Source organism: Pygoscelis adeliae, unplaced genomic scaffold (assembly GCF_000699105.1).
Source record: "Pygoscelis adeliae isolate BGI_AS28 unplaced genomic scaffold, ASM69910v1 Scaffold11, whole genome shotgun sequence".
NCBI lineage: Eukaryota > Metazoa > Chordata > Aves > Sphenisciformes > Spheniscidae > Pygoscelis > Pygoscelis adeliae.
This window is the reverse complement of record NW_008824059.1, coordinates 16254-38529: the sequence shown is the minus strand read 5'-3', so window position 1 is coordinate 38529 and position 22276 is coordinate 16254. Positions and strand designations below refer to the sequence as shown.

General features: G+C 43.1%; 1 protein-coding gene across 1 annotated transcript; it reads left to right on the top strand.

Moving 5' to 3' along the window:
• Positions 1–609: 609 nt before the first annotated feature.
• On the top strand, positions 610–19740 carry WDR16 (WD repeat domain 16). The gene is made up of 14 exons (XM_009334062.1): positions 610–646; positions 754–953; positions 1708–1844; positions 2503–2631; positions 3668–3767; positions 4231–4347; positions 11245–11345; positions 12314–12484; positions 14333–14481; positions 15153–15298; positions 17456–17607; positions 18244–18346; positions 18517–18628; positions 19449–19740. Exons 1-14 carry the CDS (start codon positions 610–612, stop codon positions 19622–19624), a joined length of 1830 nt encoding a protein of 609 aa, XP_009332337.1. The 3' UTR covers positions 19625–19740.
• Positions 19741–22276: the final 2536 nt, after the last annotated feature.

Genomic DNA, 22276 nt, shown 5'->3' with positions numbered 1-22276 from the left:
AGCTGGGAGCGGCGGGTGCGCGGAGTCCCTCCTGCCCCCCTCACCACCTCCTCATGCTCCCCTTGCCCAGTGCCCCATGCCCGGCACCCCGAGAGACAGATGCAAAGTTAAGAACAGAAAAAGTTTGACTGAATTGCAGGATTTTTTTTTTTTCTCCTAATTACCCAGCTTACTAGAATGAGAAGTGTTTCACTTCAAAATAAAACCAACTTAGGTTGCACAAAATACTGTTGTAAACACTCCTGTGACCCGGGGATGGGGGCTAGGCGCCGGGGCTTCTCCAGCCGACCGCCCTCTCGGGAAATTTGTGGCTTTGCAGCTATTTTGAGGCAGGTCGTGGCAACGGGGCCTGGTGGTGTGGCCTCCATAAATCAGCAGGTGCTCCTGGAGAACCCTCTGTGCTGAAGGGCTCAGACCTCTGGGCCCCTCTTAAATCACCTGGTAGCTGTAGGAAGCACAGCACGGTCCAAAACGTGTAAAGTGACCCTTGAGTCAAAACTCAAGGGGTTGTTCTGCTGAACGGCTTTGGGGGGAACTGGAAAGCTCTCGGTTTCGCCCTCCTTGTGAGATAAACCTGGGGGAACAAGCGATTTCCCCTTAGGGAGTGCAATGAGCAAGGCCACCGGCGCGGAGGTGTCGGGGAGAGGTCAGCCTTCTCTTGGGACTGCGGTGCTTCAGGCAGGGGAAGAGAATTTTCCTGCAGCCCCCAGAACCCTTAACAGTCAGCAGATCTTCCACTGCTTTCTCTTGCAGGGCATATACCCTGTGGCCTCATCTGCCACCCTGATAAGGAGCACCTTCTCTATCCCCTGGGATGTACTGTAGTTATTCAAGACCTGGACAGTAAGAAACAGACTTTCTTGCACGGCCACACCAATAATGTCTCCTGTGTCGTCGTATCCAGGAACGGGGTGTACGTTGCTTCTGGGCAAGTCACTTTCATGGGCTTCAAGGTGGATAATGCTCTAATTTTAACTGCGTAATATTGACCAAAGAAATTGGAGTTGGCTTGCCAGCGGTGGGAACACCTTTTGTTTATTTTTTCTTTTGTTGGAAAACAAACGCCTACAGTGGAAGGACGTTGCAGAGAATGGGAAATTGTGGCTAGTCCATTGCTGGATGTGGCTTTATGTTTTTGTAAAGTATTAAGCAGTCTCCCTAGGATTGAGTTAACTAGATTGAGGGATTTCTTAGTTCCTGTCCTTTTTATCCAAAGTGTTGTGGGCGTGTGGCAGCCTAAATCTCATTAGACGTTAATTAATAAATGGTGTTATATTTAAAGTGAGACCTGAGTTCCAGAGCTGCTTAGGACTTTCAAAAGCCCTTGACAGGTACCTACCTGCATTTTTAGACCTCTAAAGTTCTTTATGGTTTAATTTTTGCCTATTTGAAAAGACCCTGAGATGCCTGGAAGAAATCAAGTATTAGTGTTTTCAGTATTTTAAAATCTAAGTCAAATACTCAGTGTCTCGGGGTAAATTTTGATTCTGAAATGAAGTAGAGCTACTCAACCGGTAAGATGGAATAATGCTTCTTACAGCTCCTAATGTGAAGCATATTCATGTCAGTGGAGCCCTAGGCTGGATATGATGCTAACCTTAAGCTGGGCTGCTTCTAACAACTTCCCTGCCAGAGAAAGTTGTTATATCTAATCCTGCGTGTTATATCTAATGCTCTGGCTTTGACCCCTTCTGCTTTGCACCCCAGGCAGACATCATTCTGTGGGATTTCCAGAGGAAGGAGTTACTTGCTCGGCTGTCACTGCATAAGGGTAAAATTGAAGGACTAGCGTTTTCTCCAAACAGCCTTTATCTCGTGTCACTGGGAGGCCAGGACGATGGCAGGTAACGATTTCTACTTCTTGGCACAAGATTTCTGACAAGTTGTAGGGCATCGAAGAATGCTCTTAGGGACTACTCGCTCCTCCCTCTTCTGGCAGTCTGACCCTTTCCCCTGTTGATGTCTCTCCTCAGTGATCCAGCTCTGGCCCACGGGAAGCCGGGTGGGTGCTGTGGTCAGAGCGCAGGGTAGGGGGAAACAGCTGAGGGAGAGGACGAGGGGAGCAGCTAATTCTTAAGCTGGTGTCATCGCCCAGAAACCTTATGGAGCCTGCACAGTTAGCTGGCTTAACGCACTGCCCTGAAGAAGTAAAAATTTCACTGAGAGCTTGCTTTGACACACAGACAAAGTAAAAGCGGAATAAAAAGTTATTTTAAATCAGATTCTATGAGTGGCGTAAGATATGATTTGAGTCTTGCTCAGCAGAAGGAATCTGACAAATACACATACCCTTGCTTCAGGAGCAGGGGATGTAAACTGCAATTCCACACATTTGTGATAATGTTTTTCTTGGGTAAAATCTCTACAAAGTTACTTTTATTGTGTATCCTGGTGGGAACAGGCTGCAGGAGAATAGGTTTTGTCTTGCTTTTGGTTTTTAGTAATTTATTTTTAGGTAATGTCAAAAAGCAAAGCTATTTAAAGCCCCTCCTTCTCCTGCAGCGTGGTTGTGTGGCACGTCGGTAAGAGAGAGGCTGTCTGCGGGAGCCCTGCCTCGGCACGCAGCGCGGGGAGTGCGACCGTCGTGGTGTGCTCCAGCTGCAGAGACGAGATGTTTGTTACTGCTGGAAAGTAAGGTTTTATTTAGGTGAAAGAAATGAGGGAAAGAACCCATGGACCTATTTCCTTTTACAAAGAGTCTTTACTTAAATACAAGGAAACTTAAGCAACTGCGTGCTTGTGTTTTTTCTCTTTGCTCTGAATGGACCCACAAATATCCATCAGCTTGTCCCTTTAAGGCATTTCTGCTTGTTCTACACATAACAATATGTTTTCAGAGCAGCACACAGGGACCCGCATGCGTCACTTCTGTTCCTGATAGCAGGATTTTGTACTCAGCATTCCCCATGCAGTGTTTAAAATATTTAGTTACCAGTGTTTACACAAGAAAAGCAGTCAATGAGTGGCTCTGAACAATGGTTAATTAATGTAGAAACAATGGTATCTTGCAGGTCGTTGGATCATCTCCTATCCTCACCAGATGTGATGTACAGTTGGTCACTGGCTTGTAACGAAAGTTTGTACAAAAAGTCACATTTTGCCTGGATTTGAGACAGCCCCCGTATATCTAGCCTGACATTTAAACGTGTTGAGGACCTGCACCTCCCTTTAAATCAGGGAAGGCTTTGGATGCTCTTGGCTGCAGTTGCACTGATGAGTACTGGTCTTTGCAATTTTAACACTTTGTTAAATGTTAGGGTGACTGTGTGTAAAGATTTTATATTGGCTCCTATGTTGTCAATTAAATTGTGCTAGAGAATAGTTGAAAGTGCCCCGTACCGTTCATTTCCTATTCTAGGAACTAAGATTTCCACAGTGCACGTCTCTCTGGGAAATGAAGTGTCAAGGTTGTTACATACTCCTCCGTAATCCTCATATATGTTTTTGTTGAACCTTTAAGATTTTTGATTTACCTGGAAAAAGTTACCGTAAGAGACAGCGGAAAAGACAGAGACTTACTTCTGGCCTCTCTGATATTGTTCTTTTCCTCCTTATTAAAATTTCAGAATAATGTAGCCTTGTAAAAGCTTTTTAATTCTTCTAGTAGTGAAAAAACTTGCATGTTTCTGTATATATGGATTTGATCCCACTATATTTGTTCTTACAGTGGGACCATTCGAGTATGGGAACTGGATCTAGCAAATCGGAAAATCCGACCGACTGAATGCCAGACAGGGCAACTGAGAAGAGTGGTCACGGGTGTTAAGGTAAGTTTCAGCCAAAATGATTTGGCTAAACTGAGAAACTCTCTACAGACTAAAGAAAAACCACAAGCTTTTATAGTAACGCTAGAAATGCCAATTACAACTGCATGATGGCAGTGAAGTTACTAAGTGTTGGCTCATGGCAGATGGTCTCCCACAGTTTCTTTATCCTGGGAAAGAGTGTTTTGAATGCTTCTGAAGAGAAGCAGCATGTATTTTAATCACAGGCTCTAGCACCCGGAGAATCCCACTTGTGCTTCAAAATATTATCTGGATTTGGTTAGAAAATGTCTTGCATTCAGCAGTGTTATGTTTGAGTTTGATGGGATGAAAACATTGGCTGTATCCCCTCAGATTAAATCTTGGCAATACACTGAAATAAAGCTATTTATGCAGCCCAGTGCTAGGCTTGGGACAAGCGCCTCGGTGTCCAGACCGTGATCTCTTTTTTTATGCTTTCCTATAGATGGCAGATGATGATAATTATTTTTATGTTGGCACATCAAGTGGTGATGTCCTGAAAGTGAATACAAACAACAAGCTGATGACTGACTATGGGCCCCAGAAGGAGAAGTTTAGCTCGGTGAGTAGCAGCTCTGTGACTTGAATTTTTTCCTTATCCTCCTCTTTGTTAGTAACTGAAAGTAGAGCAACCTCCAGGAGAACCGTTACAAAGTTGATTCACAGACTAACCCTTTTTCTGTGCTATTAGTTCTTTGTGTCTCAGTCTTGATCCTGAAGTCTGAGACCGTCAGCCCAGCTTTGCTCAGTTTCATTTGGCTCAGAATTTGGGTTTTACCTGAATCTCATGTGTCATCCCACAAACTCTCTTTTATAATAAATCTGGTAAAAGTCATAAAAAGTGAAAAACAATCATAAAAATGGAGTAGTTCCTGAGGGGTTTTTTTTAGGAACATACTAGCTGAAGTGAGATAGAGGACATTCCTGGGAAGACTGGTAGAAGTGCTTATTTGAGAGGCTTTCCCACATTTACTGCTATAAGGTCCTATATTCAGATCTTACAGATTTGTTAAATTGTCTGGGCTGAAATTTTCCAAGACAGCTGTTTGCCACAGGAAGAGTATTTTGGAAAAACTTCAAAACACTACAACTGCTCTTAAAAAAACCCCAACCCCCTCGATTTTTGGGTTTGTTCCCCGTACCATTTCTCCCGCTTCCCTTCAGGAGGTCGTCTTTTTGAAATTCTGATTCTGCCACTGATGAAGCAGAGGTCTTACTGAAAAAGGCAGTACAGGTAACAAAATTAAAGAGTTTATTATAATGCATACGCACAATTGGGACAAAACAAGGTGGCACAGGGTACATTGATTCCATTGCTTTTTAACTTCTGAGTGCTTGACTTCATAACCCCAAAGTTCTTTTAACTTAGCTTTTTTTGTCTATAATTGGGACTCATTGGTCTTGGTGTGAGTATCCTCAGACAGGAGTATCTCCTGAATAAGGAGCTTTTGGCCTTTTGTTGTACAAGAACTGTGCATGCAGGCAGCTGTAATGATAAACACTCAGCACCAGCTAGTACACTTGTTCTTGATTTCTCTTTATTTGAGAGACTATTTGAGCTATAAAAGACTTCTTGTAGCGTCTCGGTTTATACCCAGTGGAGGGAGTGATACCTACGGAATTTAAACACTTCCCTGAAAAACTTCCTTGCATAAGGTTGAATGTATTTTGCAATTCTATTAGCAACCATGAAAATCAGTGAGCAGCAGGGGAAGCAATGCAGATGACCGAATGTGCTGTTAAGGATGCCGTGGGAAAGCTGTCCTATGAAGAAGCAGATCTTGTTTGAAAGCAAACGCAAGACTAACAAGAACTGTAAGAAAAATTCAGCAGTCAACCCCAAAGGGAAAGCTACTCTGGACTTGCTTCTCTAAACCTCCTGAACTTCACTCGTACCGACACACGTACAGACAAACCATATACGTGCCCATTCAAAATGTAGTGTTTCTTGCGTTACAAACGCAGGCCCACATCTCTGGGATAACTTGAAGCCACTGAATTCTTTGAGATACATTTCAATATTTATCTATTCCAGAAGGTTGGAGAAGTTATTACTCATTTTCCCACTTGCATTGTAGGAATGTAAGTAATTTAATTCTGTGTATGTATTAAGTGACAAGAATGTATGTATTTTGTTTTCCTAATGGAAATCGTAAGTTTGCTGAAGGTGCATACTCTTGTGGGTATACCTGTACTGTACACTGTTAAGGTAGTCTTCCAGCAGTCATCCTGCAGGGTTTAGCATCCACACAGAACCTATGTCCTGGCTGATCTCTGCTGTGTCTCCTGCCCAGGTCTTGATGATTGAATATCACCTCCCCTTTTAAATGCTCGCGTGCTTTGAGTCCTTCTACATCTAGCAGTACATGTACCTTGCCTAGAGTACCTGGTCGAAGCCACGTGAGGTCCTGAACTCCCTTGCCTTCAGGGGTGAGGGAAAGGTGCCAAATGCATTTGAAAAAAACTTCACAAAAAATATAATTCTGAGACCATTGCTAAAGAAGCGATCAAATAGGGTCATTAGCAGGATGCTGTGCAATTTGGGGGTTGAAAAGAGGGCCTAGGGCCTCTTAGAGAAAAGCAGAGGCTCAAAGCCAGACCACAGTCCTATCCATACTGTGAGGGATTTCATCATAAGGCAAATCCATAGGAACTGCAGTTCGTGGCAGAGACCTTTGGAGCATCGTGAGCTTCAGCTGGCATTGCTTCTGATAGTGAAAAGCTGAAGAAAAACAAGACCTTTGACTACGCAAGAGACTGACAAGATGCTAGGGAGAAGAGAAGATCCAGAAGTGGATCTCGTCACAGCTGCCTGCCAGCCTTGTGGATGAGACCTGAGCTGGTAGGCATTAATCTGACTTAAGCTTTGTTTTATTAGTGTTATGTAATGGCAGCTACTTAAGATATACCACTGGTCATTTTGGGAGAAGGGAGAGAAAAGGAGACATTCACATTGGAGGGGAATAACAGGTAGTCCTTCCAATCTCCTCCTTTACCCTGTTGCTTAAAACAGACATTTCTGTTCAAGGACAGGCTTTTCAGTCAGACACGCGATCAACCCTATCACCCCTTCTCCTCTTGCTTTCTTCCTCTCTGCTCTCTTCCCTCACTCTTACAGCTGCAGTTTCCGTATGCCCGAAATAGGAAATTCATCAGGGCAAACCTGTATTGTTGCAGTCAGTGAGAAGGTGCTGGTACATTTTTACCTGCAGCTACTGTCAGATCCACTTTCATACTTCTCAGTTCTCCGTTCTTAGCTCCGTACTGTGATTTCCCTTTCCACCCACCCATTGCACATCTCTCCATACAAATAATACCTTGTCGCTAGACTGTCAACAAGTCCTCACTGAACACATGTAGGATCTAATGTTTTATGGCAGAAATTCCCAATTGTAGCATAGGCTTCGATGCCAAAAGAGGTGTTTTGCAGATGTTTTTTCAAGTCAAAACTACAGCATTTATCAAAACAAAAGTATTTGCATCCTTGTTTCTACACAATTTAGTACATCATACTGCTAGCCCTAGGAGAAGTGTTGATTTTTATTCTCCCCCCCCTCCCCCGCAGAGCTGTGTGTATTTCACAAGACATCTTTTGTATCTTTCTTGAAAATGTACCACGTATTAGTACTTGTAACAAAAATTCTCACCTCTCTCATACTGTTTCAAGGTAGGCATGACTACTCCAAAGCATGGCTTTTGGGACATGCACTGCCTTTCCTAACCGGGCATTTCCCCGCTCCCTGGCAGGGAGGTTGGCCGCACAGCCTCTAGTGGTGGAACTGTCCCAGCCTCCCTCCCCGTGGAACCGTTTTCATCACTTCATTGTGGTTCTATCGGAAAAGATGCGTATTTGTGAACGCACGTTATCCTGTATCTCTGAAAACCTTGTTCGCCAGTCACACCAGGGAATTATGAGCCAATGGCATACCATGAGACTCTAAACCTGGAATCCACAGCCACCCCACGACGAGCAGATCTTTAAAGAAAGAGTTTAGGTACTGCTTGGGTGAGGAGGAGATGTTTATTGAAAATCAGTTTGGGCAACCTTAAAGGACCTTTGCCTTTAGATATATAAGAATGTGTTTATTATATAGACATGATCTGAAGAGTCTTTGTTTCTGTTTTGAAGAGGAGTGGCAGAATAGTTCACTGGTATGATGAAGCAACTTGTTTTCCACCTACATGGAATTAAGTTTAAGTGCATTTCTGTAATGTCTATAAATACTGGAATAAACAGCAAAATTAGTTTTTATTCCCATCGCAGGCTTGAGGAGCTATAAGGCACCTGTTCAGATGCAAAGTGGGATGTACAATTGCAAATGCATTTTCAGAAATAGTTGGAATGATTTGCATTGTAAAAAAAAATATATATTTAAAGGAGGTGCACTGGAAGAGTTCATAAAGTGCTCAAGAACTTTGCAAGAGATCAGAATGGGACAAAGAGCAAGTATCCCTGCAGGGAAGGGAATGGGCAGGCTGGATTTTTGCTGGTATTTTTATTTATAATCATACTTCAAAGCAGTGGTTTCTTTTTGTAAGAAGTAAATAATGAATGGTGATATATTTAACCTCCTACGTTAGACTCTGCATTTCATCTGCAAGAGGACTGGCAGTATATGAAATAGAGTATTCATCACATCGTTAACGTGAACTGCTTGACTCCATGAATAACCAGGGCAACTTATAAAACTATCTGTTCACTCGTGGTGATTCAAAGAACAGACTGGACAAGAAAGAAGCACAATTGTCACGTTAAGGTTGAAATCAAAATCTGATGATTTTGAGAGCCTGGCAATGGCTCCTGGCCACTTTAAGGGTTGGGGGTTTTTCTGTCTTAATAATACCTGCTTGCCTCTCAAATTGAAGAACTGAAGAGAATACCTCGGAAAAATCAAAGCAGTCTTGGCAATGCTGCAAAAACTTTAATTTATTAGCAAGTAGCAGGGAACTGTAATCAGATAAACTACGAAGTCATAGGTTTGATTTCTAATGCCGCCACCTGCCATAATGCTAAACTCAAAGGGCATTTGAGGTGGAAGTCTTTTACAGGAAAAACTGCAAAAGAGAAGATCAAAAGACAGTTGATGGGCCTATGATAACAGGGGACTCGCAAAATGCTGCCAGCACCTCATAGGAAATTTTTAAAAACATTGTTCAGAAACAGTTCTGCTTGTGGATCATATTTCTAATTAAAAAGAATCCCTTTGGTCTCGTGCTTTTGCTAAGAATATTTGCATGAAACCTGGCTTCCTGCCTGGTAGTGTTGTGATAGTACGGCATAAAAGCCTCTCTGGAGGTTGTGTTTTTCACAGCGATCAGTCCTGATATTACAGGAGACTCTGGATATGCTGCTGGTGGAGACTGACTAATGAAGAAATCCAGCACGAATAAATTACAAATCAGGAAAATTTTTTTTCAATTTCTTTTTTCTGCAATCCAAATTTATTTGATCCCAAAGTTAAATAGTCCTTAAGCCAATGCGTAGGTAGGTGCAAGGCTGCCTGGAACGCCAGCACTGGAATGCGCAGTTATGTATATGGTGGTTATTCTTTTTTTCTTCAAAAAGTATAAGCAAGACTTTAAAAACAACCAATTGCTTCTATTTGGTTGGATAATTGAACCAAAGTAATTTTTCCAAATTCATCAGTCCTCGTCTGTGGCTTTTGCAACATCCTTTCCGGGTCTAAATAGCTCAAATGTCCATTTTGTTTTCTCTTCTTTCTTCACTTCCACTCTCTCCTTCCTTAGAGCTTCAGTCCTTTCCACACAGAAAATCAACACTTTCTGGCTTTCGTTCTTTTAAACACTCTGAAAGTGTTTAATCCTGAAAATTTACTGGGGTTAGGCCAGATTAATGCTTGAAAAGAACAGGAATGCTGGGTGATGCTGCTTAGGTGTCAAACTTTATCATAAAGTGCTGACACCTGTATTTGTTCAAAAATCACAAGGCAAGCACATGACAGTGATTTCTTCCTAAAGAATAAATGCAGAATTATTCTGATTTGCCTCTCGGTTATTCTTTGAGAATTCACTTCTTCATGCATTCACAACACTAAATGCTAGAGGTGGGGCTTTTTTTCCCAGAAAAAACTCCACCAAACAGAAAGTGTTGTTTTCACATAATGGCTCTATGAGCTCGGGCTTGAAGGAAAAAATATCTTAATATTGTGAAACTGCTGGTACTATCACAACAGTTGGCAATGCGGCTTATTAACTGAGGTAGCGGCAAATGTTGCTGGAGTCTATATTGCAACTTAAAAATGTCAAGCTCAACAGGCTCCTTACAAGTCACGGGGAGCCTGGAGCTGCTACCAGCTGGCCCGTCTGATTTGGAACAACTGACGGCGATGAGTTTCTGCCCCCTTGGTGAGAGTGGAAGTGCCTCTTGTATACGCTTGCTTTGTGACAGAGCTTAGCTCTCAGTCCAAGTTTTGATGGCATAAAGCTCCTTTATTTCCTTTTTTTTTTTCCCTTTCCATTTCACTCATGCATATGTTCCCCCAAGCTAGTAGGGACATTTTTCTGAGTAAGAATATCAGGATTTAATCCCATAGAAGTCATTTCACCCCTCTTGCAGCCTGTCTTGGAGTGTCTCAGAGATTTTCAAGAATTAATCTGTTGTCTTATATAGGGAAGAGTAACATATATCACATATGTTGTCTTATATAAGGAAGAGTAACATAGCAGAACTGAAACAGAGACTGACTGACCTTATACTTGAAATTTTATGGCAAGGCTGAGGACTGTTTTCGTTTGTTTGTTTGTTTGTTGATTTTGTTGTTGTTGGTTTTTTACTGTAGTCTGGTACTTAATCCACCGAAAAGCATTTCTCCTTTTTCTAATGGCTGACCTCCTGTTGATCTACTCATCTTAGTAAATAGCAGAAACCCATGTTGATGATGGGCTGACTAATTTCCAAAGCTTTTCTGTGACAAAAGTGTTTTATTACTAACAGGTGGGAGATGGGATTGCATCTTTCAGACAGGGAGAGAGGCCTGGGACACAGGGGATCTGTCCTAAAAGGAGCTGTAGGAAAGGACGCTTAGGCTGAGTTTTATGCTCTGTTGTTTTCATGACTGATCGATGAAGAACCCGTGGAAGGAAAAGTGGAGGCACTAATGCAAAACGTGTGTATTGCTTGCTGGAATGAGGTAAGGATATGTAGGCTCATACGTGGTCCCAGCTGCTCTGAAGGATCCATGATGATGCTGTTTGCTTGCTCCTCATACTGTATTAGTTCATATATACCTGCAATTAATAACTCCTTTCTCCCTTCTCCCCTCTAAAGAGTCACTCTTTAGCCTAGGTCAGTCAAAGAATACTGATAAAGCCATATTTGAGTGACAGAAGCACCGCCATCGGGAGCATGATAGAGACTCCATTGTGCTATTCAGCATGGCTACAGCAATAAAGAGACTCTGCTTCCATCCAATTGTGTTTTAATCCTGTTTTCTCCTAGGGAGTCACAGCTTTGCTTTTGCTGAAGACAGGAGATTTAATAGTCGGCACCGGAGGAGGGATTGTAGCTCTCTGTAAAGGCTCAAACTACAAAGTAATGAAGTGAGTTTGTAGATGGGAGAATCGGGAGGGTAGAGGTGACGATTCCCCCAAAGGGTCACAGTGTAAGAACCAATCATTTCTACGTAAAGGCATAATCCAAATAATCTCAGTTTTTCAATCCTGCAGACACAATAGGTGCTGTGGTTCCAGCATAATGAAGTTGAAGCAGACTGAAAATTACTGCATGCGTTTGCACAGAAGTGAATTGCCCTACTCGTCATTCATTTTCAGTGACCATTGTTTCCTTTTAGGCATTAGGAGTCAGATCCTAAATTGATGCAAAGTGAGACAGGTTTGTTGAAGTCAGTAAAATTGTGCTTACTTACGCCAGCTGAGAAAGAGTAGTATTTGCCATCTAAAAAAAGGTTTGTTGCAGGACATGGGATTGTAAAGGAGGGCTCCGCTAATTTTATAGGCACATGTCTAGAAGTGCTGGAGTACTTGCAAGGCTTTTTTCTGCATACAAAATAGAAAGCTGCAGGTGTCATTGCCCCATATGTGATTTGAAAATTGGGCTCACAGCTATTCATTTTGCATTGTTTGAATAGCCAACTTAAGCGTACAGTTCTGCAAGCTCAGCTTTGTACTATTGAAACTATTCCCAGAAGATCTAAACTGTCTGGAGATATTCTTGAATATGGAATATTTAAGTGCACTTGAGCAAGAATATCGACAAAGATGCTGTTACCTTAGGCCCTGGTCCAGAAAACAAAGTCTCCAAAGCGCTGCCTTTGCAAGCCCTGGCAGAGTAGCAGGTAGGACAGGCGAGATCTATGAAGTATTAACATGTGACTGGGAATGGAATGTTAGTCCTGACCACATTCTTGGTTATTGGTATCACAGCCTAGTGTGGAGCTTTTGGGGGAAGCAGGGAAAGTCAAGACTCTATAAAGTCAGGGGAAAAAGTAAGCTGGAAAATAAGTATGTCGCGGTCAATGTCAGGCCAAACCTCTGCTTTCTCTTAACAGGAAAATTCAGGTTCAAGGTGCTGTCACTTCCCTGACATGTAGAGGTCAGGGTCACCAGTTCTTTGTAGGGACAAATGAGTGCCAGATTTATCGAATTAACTATGCTGTGTTTAAAGAGGAGCTGATTGCTGCCTGTCATAACGAAGCCGTCCAAGACATCGTTTTTCCTTTGTGAGTATAACTGGCTGGGATGCTATTGGCTGGTGGAGAAGTCTGAGTAAGCTGCCAGTAAGGTCAGGATACCTATGTAAACACCTTATAACCATCAGGAGCCCAAAGCCTATTAACATCCTTACGGGATGATTTGTACTGTAACCTACCAGTGAAATGCAAGGGTGACAGTGAGCGGCTGCTTGAAAGCAGAAGGCAGCAGTTCAGTTTGAGAATTGGAAAAATCATCCATCTACAGAAAGAATTCTAAATAAAAAGACTAGAATTACTTATGTGTGGGTAATGGCAGTGATGGCAACCTCCCCCTTTTCTCCTAGGGTTGGTGCTATGAGGCTCGGGCCACTCAGTCTGCCAGCAGTGTGAATCCTGAAAGTCTGCTTTTGTGTACCCTGTTGCAGCTAGAGCTTGTAGAGGTGTCTGCTTTCCACCTGTAACATCAGCTGAAACCTGACGAACAGAGCTGTTCAAAGAGGCTTTTTGGGTCTCTCAGCCTCACTTATGATTTCATGTTTGACAATATGGCATGTTATATTAAATTCTGGGCTTGTGACGAGAGATGCTGGGTATATCAGTGTGTCTTCTGTCTGCTTTTGTCTTGTGAACAGACAGCAAACGTTCCCTCTTCCTGCATAGTAGGATCGCGACACTTTATTTAAAAAAAACCCCACAATGGATTGGTTGTTTCCTCTCCAAATAGAGAATGGGAGTCTGATCCCAATGAAAGTTTTTATTTTTGGCATGTTGTTGTTGCATCACTTCTTGATACGGCACAAAGGGCCAAATCTTATCAAGGTACAGCAAAATGCACAATGCAAGATGCCCTCCTCCCTGCTTGTCACCAGCCTGAAGAATCCGCATCCTTCTAATCTAATCAGTAAACCATTTGGAGCTTTAGGGTAATCTGATAATATACCTGACTGGCGCATCTGTGTCACAGAGGTATCGGGATGAGCTGGATTTAGTGATGGTTGTAAGGACTACAGGACTACATCCTTGCATATATGTTTAAACTTTTATCTGTTAGCTGCTCTTGAACAGAGCATATCACTGATTACAGGCGTAATTTCCCTGTTCTGGCTTATATCAGAATACTTCAATTGCTGATGTTACCCTGCTTTATAAAGCACCTGCACAAGCTGGGCTTGAAACGCTTTTGTTGTGCCGGTTTTCTCTGTCCTGGTTCATCCTTCTGGGCGTTGATGGTGATGTTGAACAAAAGCTTGTGGTACCTTTCTAGATTTCACTTTCTGTCATATCCCTAGGATGTATGGTTTAGAGCTTATTTCAAAGCATTCAGTCCATAGCTTTTGAAATGCTGCAGGTCTTTTTTTATTCAAACTTGTATAATAAGTATATTACAAACAGGCTTTTGCCATCGTTTCTATTGCCCTCAGCAATGTTGAATAGGAATCATCCGGTAAGCAAGATAAAAAATGACATCTTTACAATATGAGGCTGCTGTTAGTCTCTGATGTTAAATCTGGGCAGTCAGCACCTCTACACCCACTTTTGTGTCTATTATATACAACACGTGAAGTTGTTTAGAGACTGAATATGGGAAATAAATGTCACAACTTCACCTGAAGCAGAAAGAATTCTTTTAGTTTCACTTTAATTTAACTGCTTCTTAAAATGAATCTTTGAATAGAAACCAAACCAGGGGAATTTTATGTGAGAAAGGTGATCCTACGAAAAGGGCCTTTGTCTTAACCATGGTGATCCCTATTGGGAAGTTTACAGTTGCATGTTAGAAATAGCTAAGCTTCGAAGGATGATTTAAGATCTGACAAAGAAAGAAGCGTTTTCTGTATGCCCCTCCTCATTATCTCTCCTCTCTGAATTCTCCAGGGGAACTTCTGACTTGTTTGCTACCTGCTCCAAAAATGATATTCGGGTGTGGCACACCCCAGAAAACAGGGAGCTCCTACGAATCATCATCCCCAACGTGACCTGCCATGCCATAGAGTTTATGAGGGATGGCAAGAGCATCATTTCAGGTAATGATCAGTCCAGACCCATGGTTGAGTCCAGTCTTAAAGTGTTGCCAGTGTGTTAGAAGGAAGAGAGGTTTAAATTGGGAATGGGTTTAAATTCAGTTCATTGCTTGACCCAAAGGCCTCTTTGCTTGCAGCTGGTCCGATGAAATTTGCTCATAGCCCCCCCGTATCCTGGTGCTGTAGTTACAGTGTCTGTGGAAGGCAAGGTTTTGAGACCTCGCTTCGGATGTGAATTCCAGTAATTCAGAACTCAGTTCAGCCTTATTCAAAAGACCTAATTCTAAAATATTAACCTTGTTGTATACAACAGATTAACCTGTGGTGTATGTAGACCACCTTTTGCATAAACCCTGCTACCCATCGCCATATGCAAATTGCTTATGCAGGAACTACTGCAGTCCTAGAGCAGCAATGCAGTCCCTCCATTGTTACCAAACCAATTTGCCCATAGCCAGAACCAAAAAGGAATTAAATTTCAATAGTTTATTTGGGGCTATAGCTCTGTGGGCTCATCTACAGTACAGTGGTTTTCACATGTATACTGGTGATCTAACAGGGTGGGCCTTATAAAGGAACTTAATAAAAGAACGGGTTCATTTGGAAAGGAAAGAGAGACAATAACGTGAGGAAAGTCTGTGTGCCTGGGTAATCTGTTTCTTCTTATTCATCAGCTTGGAATGATGGGAAAATCCGCGCATTCACGCCAGAGACTGGACGGCTAATGTATGTGATTAACCATGCCCATAGCTTGGGAGTGACGGCAATTGCTGCTACAAGTGACTGTAAACGGATCATTAGTGGAGGAGGTGAAGGGCAGGTAATTTTTGCTTAAAAACCTGGAGCAGCTCTGTGCTCTCATCACAGGGCCTGGAAATTGCCTCTAAGTGCTTAGTCAGAAAGTGAGCTATTCTTAGCTTTCACTTGAGCAAAGGACTGAGTTCGAGAATATTAGCCTTTGATATATGCAGATCTCTTGCTCTCAGAGGACATAATGTAAAACAATGCCCTGATTTTTTCTGGCATGGTAGTCTTGGAAATCCTTCTAATGCAGAATATGCTCTTAATCCTTTTTGTTCATTTGTCTCTCCCCTATATTTGGCTTATCCGTGTTAGTCATTGTTTGCAAGCCTCTGTCTAACTGTGCTCTAGCACAGATTTTCTTTCTGTCATTGCTTTGGAAGTCCTAGTCCTGTCCAAATTGACCTGTATGAATTAATTTAATAGCACAAAGTTCACTTTATACTGCTATAGTGTCTATGGGGTAACTTCCTAATTTTCTGGGATGGTACTGTCTGGTTTAGGTGAAGGTGTTAATAAAAGACTCTAATAACAACTCAGTTTCTAATACAAATATGGAAACATTCCAATACAAATAACAATAAAAATCAGAAAATATGTGCAGTTCAACAATTTTTTTCCAGCCATGCGAAACAAACACCATGTACTTCGGCTACTCCGTGCACTTCATGTAGCTGTGGCCCTTTCCAATCTGTAAAAGTGACACTCCTCTCCTAATGTTTAAATAATTTAAACACAGGAGGTTTATTGATATTAAAACTAAATAATTAGACTTGGAAGGCTCATGTTCAGTTTCTTGCCTTGCTTTGGATTTCCTCTGTGCAGTCTGGCAAGCACTCAGAACCAGACATTTAATTGCGCATGGATTCCTGACTGTGATATAACCGCTCTGTGCTTTGTTTGTGTACCCTGATCTCAAGTGTTCAGTGTGCCGTGCATGGAGATGGCATCCTCACTTGAAGAGTGAGGAATTGAACTTAGGTCTTCCAAATCTCAGGCTAATGTCCTAATCGTTGAACCATCTTTCTGAATCATTCTGCACCTCGGCTCTCCCATAGAGCAGTAACAGAGCAGTAACGGCAGCACTGCCTTGTCTCACTGCATAAAGACATTAGAGATGATGAGCCACTTCAACCCTTCACTAATAAAAGAACAGTTAAGTATTTTGGATGATTAACGCTAGAGGATGCGGAAGACAGAGGACCTAGATTCTGTATCAACACACAGAGAATGGCACAGGCTCTGGTTAGTTGATCTCTGAATTGAAAAAGACAGCTGAGACAGAATTAAAGCTAAAGGTTGGTTAAGTAGAAATGAGAACTGCAGGGGAGCACTCGCAGTATTCATTCGGAACACAAAAAAAGGTGTTCTGAAATACTAATGGTTCTGTCAAAATCAATCATCTGAAAGCTGTGACTTTCAGGGTTGCTTAAGGGATCTGGATGCTCTGATCATTTAGCAAGTGCGAATTGGACATCCAGATCACATAGGTAACTCAGCATCAGAGTTGAAAATGTGGAAGGTCAGCTCGCTCTGCTTTTGATGTCAGTGTCTAAATTTCTAAATTTTCACTAGGATTTGACCTTAGCGGAATGTAAAAGCGAATAGATATCATGAAGTTTGGCACTAATGGGACAGTAAATGCAAGGTGTGAAGGATCAAGTCCTCAAAGCAGAAAGATTTTTGCTGTTACCACCACTGGGAAAAGAGGTGCTTTCAGGCACGTATTTCACATCAAAGATTTAAAGAGCTGTTTTGTATTTACTTACTGGCATTATATGTAACACAAAGAGCAGGTAGCTTTTTTATGTTCCATTTCAGAAGCCTTGCTCTTTGATCTTTAAGGCACCGCTGGAAATATATCATGGACTACATGCTTTTTCCTGATTGAGAGATGAGTAAACTGAAGCATGGGAGAGTGGGAACTTGGCAAAAACAAGGTCTGGGGTTAATGGTCAGGAATTCCTGCATCAAGTGGATTACGCTCTCAAGAACTCAGTTCAGTTTTATGAGTCAGCTGCATGAATAACCCACAGGAAAACAGAGACAGTCTGTTGAGATTGAGTTGCTGTATGTGTTACAAGAAAAAAGAAGAGTTCAGGAAAGCCTTAGGCATCCTCCTGAGCTCAGTCAGGACCAGGCGGTACAAGAGCAGATGTTTGTTGCTGATTTTCAGATGAGGGTCTGGGAGATTGGTGAGAGGACTCACAAACTGGGGGAAGTTCTGAAGGAGCACGTATCTGCTGTGTCCTGCATTAAGATTAAGAAGGACGACCGAGAGTGTGTCACAGCCAGCCTTGATGGAACATGCATCATCTGGGATATTGTGTAAGGAGACAGATAAGTATTGCAAGGCACTTGAAGTGCTGGTAATGTCTCTCTTGGGTCACTGTGCCTTATTTGGGACACCGCATAGCGAGGAGGAGGGGAAAAAGAGCATTAGGAAATAAAAATTACTGGAAAGAACAATCAAGTCAGGGAATGTAGAGCCTCCAATGCTAGCAACTTTTCAGAGAAGTTTAGACAAACGTTTGTCTCAAGCTGTTTACATGTATTGGATCCTGCTTGGCCAAGGGGGTGGAGCAGGTCATTTCCTAAGTTTCCCACTAGCTCCGTTTTCCAGCACTGTATGACTCTTGTCGAGCTATTGCAGATCTGCAGACCTTCTGCCTTGTGGGAAGGATAAGGAGATTTTTGCGTAGTGAATAACACCTAGAAAGCATTCTGAATTAAAAAAATTAATTTCATATGACGGCAGATCAAAAGTCTTGCAAGGCAGCTGTGATGGGGAACAGAACTGATGACCCTAATAGGCTTCATGAAACCCTGAACTCTGACCAATACCTGAAAATATCTAAGTAGAAAGAGAGATCTGATGTATAGCAACGGGCAGGGATAGTTCAGGCAGGCAAAGTTTGGTTTTTTGACCCTATTGCTCTATCCTGTTTTGGGGGTGTTTTGCAGGCGTTTTATAAGAAAACAAATGATCCTAGCCAACACGTTGTTCAAATGCGTGTGTTATCATCCTGAAGAGTACCAGATAATCACCAGTGGAACAGACAGAAGGGTAAGCAAAACTGCAGGAATTCTGTTTGCAGTAATTCCGAAACACAAAGCCTGGCGCTTGTTACGTGATGAAACTCCTGTACCTCCACAGAAGGTTGTGTTACAGGGCAGTGCTGAAATCTGTGTGCTGTTCATGCACAACTGAGCCCCCCTCTCTGGTCTGCTCTCTAGATTGGATACTGGGAAGTGTTTGATGGCTCTGCAATCAGAGAAGTGGAAGGGTCTGTATCGGGTTCCGTCAACGGGATGGACATCACATCAGATGGGGCATACTTTGTCACAGGTGAGTGGGTGGATGAAACTGGAAAAGAGGAGGTCGTATTAAGAGCAGGAAAAGGAAGGCAATGAACCAAGGGTCTCGGTAAAGAAAGAAAAAACTAAAAGGAGGGTCAGCTAAAGGGGAAAATAAAATGAACCACTGAAGAAAAATACTTAGAAAAAGGCTGTGGTTCAGACTTGGAAGATACTATGGTTTAGTCTTGCAAGAAGTAACGTAAAGGTGAAGGCAAGGTTCAAATGTCTCCAAGGGAAGAATACAGGGTTTCACCCTGCCCTGCTCCTCATTTAGTTCAGTGCTGTTCCCCGTGCACTTGAATGGTCTGTTCAGGGGCCCTGCTCCAGAAGCCTGGCAGTCTCTGTTGGTTTGCAAGTGGGAATGACTCCAGGCTCCATCCAGCCTCAGGCTCACATGTTCCCCACCATCATGACATCTCTTCTGGAGCCTAGCACTAGCACAGACGAGCCATGGTATCGTGTATAACAACTGCAGTTAAAACCCACAGATTTGTTGTCAGCACCAGTTCTTTTAGATTAACCTCTTAAGCGAATGTTGGTTAAGAGCCTTTCGAAGGCCCTCCATATTATTGGTACCAATTGCTGGCCATAGCTCACTGTGATCTGCTGGTGCAGGTCCTGAGCACTCTGCCGGACACTGACTCTCTACTTTAGTTGAAAAGAAGGAGTTTTTGCCATAATCCCCAAGACAATGTATCCCACTCTTCCTAAATCAAATGAATGCCTAAGTATTCCCCTGCCTGTGATCTGGGAACAAAAAGCAGCAGAAGGCTGTGTAATCATCTGTTCTTCCTTTGTGCCCGATGCAGGTGGTGATGACCATCTGGTGAAACTGTGGGACTATAACGAGGGTGCGGTGACTCATGTTGGAGTGGGCCACAGTGGCAACATCACCCGTCTCAAGATCTGCCCTGGGAACAAGTACATTGTGAGTGTGAGCGCAGATGGTGCCATCCTGCTCTGGAAATACCCAGACTTGCACTAACAGCTGGCACAGGAGTGCCAGTAGCTGCTACTTGCTCGGCCAGTCCTAGCGATCCTTTTCTCTTACCACTGAAGTTGTTTTAAAGCATTTGTTCTATTAGAGGAGATACTATTTTTGTACTTTCTGGTATGCATTTATCAGATCCTTCAGATATCCTTTCTAGCAGTGAATAAATAGGTCTGATTTTTTTCAGGGGGGCTAAGAATTTGCTGTTCCTTTTACGTTGGTGTGAAAGGATTCATCACTTCTGAAAATCATCTTGGCTGTTGTTGTAACACTTGCACGTTGTTACTGCCACCTTTCCTGGTAGTCTCCTAGCATAGTCTTACTTTTATGTCTGCTCATTTGTGGGCTCTCTCTTGCTTTCACGTGGTCTCTCTTTCTCTTCCCTACCCTCCCCTGTCCCCTCCTTTAATGAATAACTTGTTGTGTAAATTCAGTCTTCTGTGTTCATTTTAATTTGTCTGGTCATGATTAAGGAAAAAGCCCTCAGCTCCAGCTCAGGCATTTAACTGGGAAGCTCTTTTGAGTCAAGCTTTTAAATCACTGTTCTCAAAGGAATACAAGAACGTCAGGGCTTCTTCATTTGCGGTGTCCAATTTAAAACTCTCTTCAGGGGCCTGGTTTTCAAGAGTGAGAGTGCAGTCATTTCTAAAAATGCCTGGATGTTTCCAGCTAGACACACTCAAATTCCTGGTCGTTGGCCTAATTTTTCAAACGGGCTCCATATTTGTCTGAAATATGTATTTAGTCTGAGAATGACTACCCGGTATCATATCTAGTATTAAAACCAACAGCTCTCAAGATACTGTTTGTTTAAAGATCAGTGTAGGCAGCCCGCCTGTGAAGTGATGCAAGTGAAGTAAATATTTCTTTTGCAGGCATTGAAGGCCTGTGAGAATTCTGTCATAAATTAAAATGGTAGCAAAACGTTGCATTCCTTAATGTTAAGGCTTACCGATGTTTTAGTTAACTAAGATGATGATTTAAAGGCGGTGTCAGCTAGATACTGTCATACCCGTATTGATAGTATTAGCTGTTCTGGTAGGCAATGGGGGATAGGAATTTAAAGGTATGATTGTTTATTATTCTTTATATGCCACTAAAAATGTTTACCGCTCATAGCACAGTAAGGGTGGGTCCTTTTGGACTGGCTCAGAGGGTATCTGTGCACCTATGTTGTCCATCAAACACTGTGCAAGTCATAATTCCTTCTGGCTGAAATATCTCTGCTCTTATTAATGGAGTCTTTAGCAAAGGAATTAAGTCATTCCTTCCTCTTTTTCTTTGGAGTCAAGACTCGATGCTATGCAGCGATAAGCACTCCAGCAGGTTTTACAAGCTCTGCAGCAATGCTCACTGTGGTTTGGAAGGCAGGATCAAACAGCTGGAATGTGGGACAGACAGGCAAAACATTTGTACTTGTGCTAGGAGAATGAAAACAGAAGTGGAGCCTGTGAGAGCTAACCAGGCAGTCCCGAAGACCCATGTCACCGCCAGCTCCCCATGCTCCCCGAGGTGCGGGGTTTTGAGATGCAGATAACTGTCCAGCAGAGTCCCACGTCAGCAAAGCAATTCCGTTCCCATCAGATCACACCACACCTGTCATTACGGGTGGGAGGAGAATCCAAGTACCCATCGGAGAGCCAAAGTCCCGTTTTGGTGTGGCTGAAGACCAAAGCCCTGCACGCTCCTCCTGCACTAGTTGGTTCTTCACGGCTCGGAGGCAGCAAAGTGAAACAGGCTTTCCTGACTCACCTGGCCACCGTCACCCACTGACTCTGTGGAAGACAGGAGTTGACACACTAAGAGTAAAGGCTGGTAAACCACACTTTCTGTTTGTTACAGCCAGCCAGGAGGCTCAGGCCCTGTCTGTCACCTTACAGATTTGAAAACTGAGTGCGCAGATTCCTTGGAGAAGTCCTGTCCTGCCCACCTTTCTTTTCAGTGTGAAGCAGCATCACTTTATTGAAACCAGCCCAAATTTTAGGCATGGCCACTGACTGAATTCACTTGCTCCAGCGTAGCCAGCTGATGTAGGTCACTGCCCAGGGTGGTGGCTGCTACGCTGCAGCAGCAGCACAGCATCTTCCCTATCCTATGGCACAGTGTGCACACGGTGCTCCATTAGACGCCCCACCCTAGTGTCCATGCACAAAGCTGTGCCATCATATCCTTGCTGCTGTAGGGGTAGATGATTTGGGGCACTGCCCCACATACCGTATAGGAAACAGAGGCGATAACCACATAGGCTGTGACCGCAAGTAGCTGAGTGACCTTTCAGTCTGTTAGTGTGTTTGGAAAAGATGGGCCCCCCTGGCTGAGCCAGGTGCTGGCAAGCTCGTCTACTTTCCAAGCAGTGCTCAGCTACGCGGCAGCTTGGCAGCGATCGTTCACCCAGCACGGCCTTGCCCCTCCCGGCACATCTCACACAAGCGCTAAGAGCCGTACACGCTCCTCACCGGCACAGCCGGGGTCCCCAGGGAGCGCCCAGAGCTTTACAAATGAATGTGACCGACATGAATAATGCCAAGAAGCAGACATGCAGAGCAACCTGTGCTGCTCTTCTGCCAGAAGTCAGGTTGTGTTTGGAAAACATGAGCTGCGGTCACAAATTTCCCCATCATGCATTTGCCTGACAGCGGGCACATT

Coding starts and splice junctions, on each gene's coding strand:
- WDR16 (XM_009334062.1), top strand. CDS start 610: ATGAGCAAGGCCACCGGCGCGGAGGTGTCGGGGAGAG. Junction 14,482..15,152: donor TGGCAAGAGCATCATTTCAG/GTAATGATCAGT, acceptor CTTATTCATCAG/CTTGGAATGATGGGAAAATC. Junction 17,608..18,243: donor TGCATCATCTGGGATATTGT/GTAAGGAGACAG, acceptor GGTGTTTTGCAG/GCGTTTTATAAGAAAACAAA.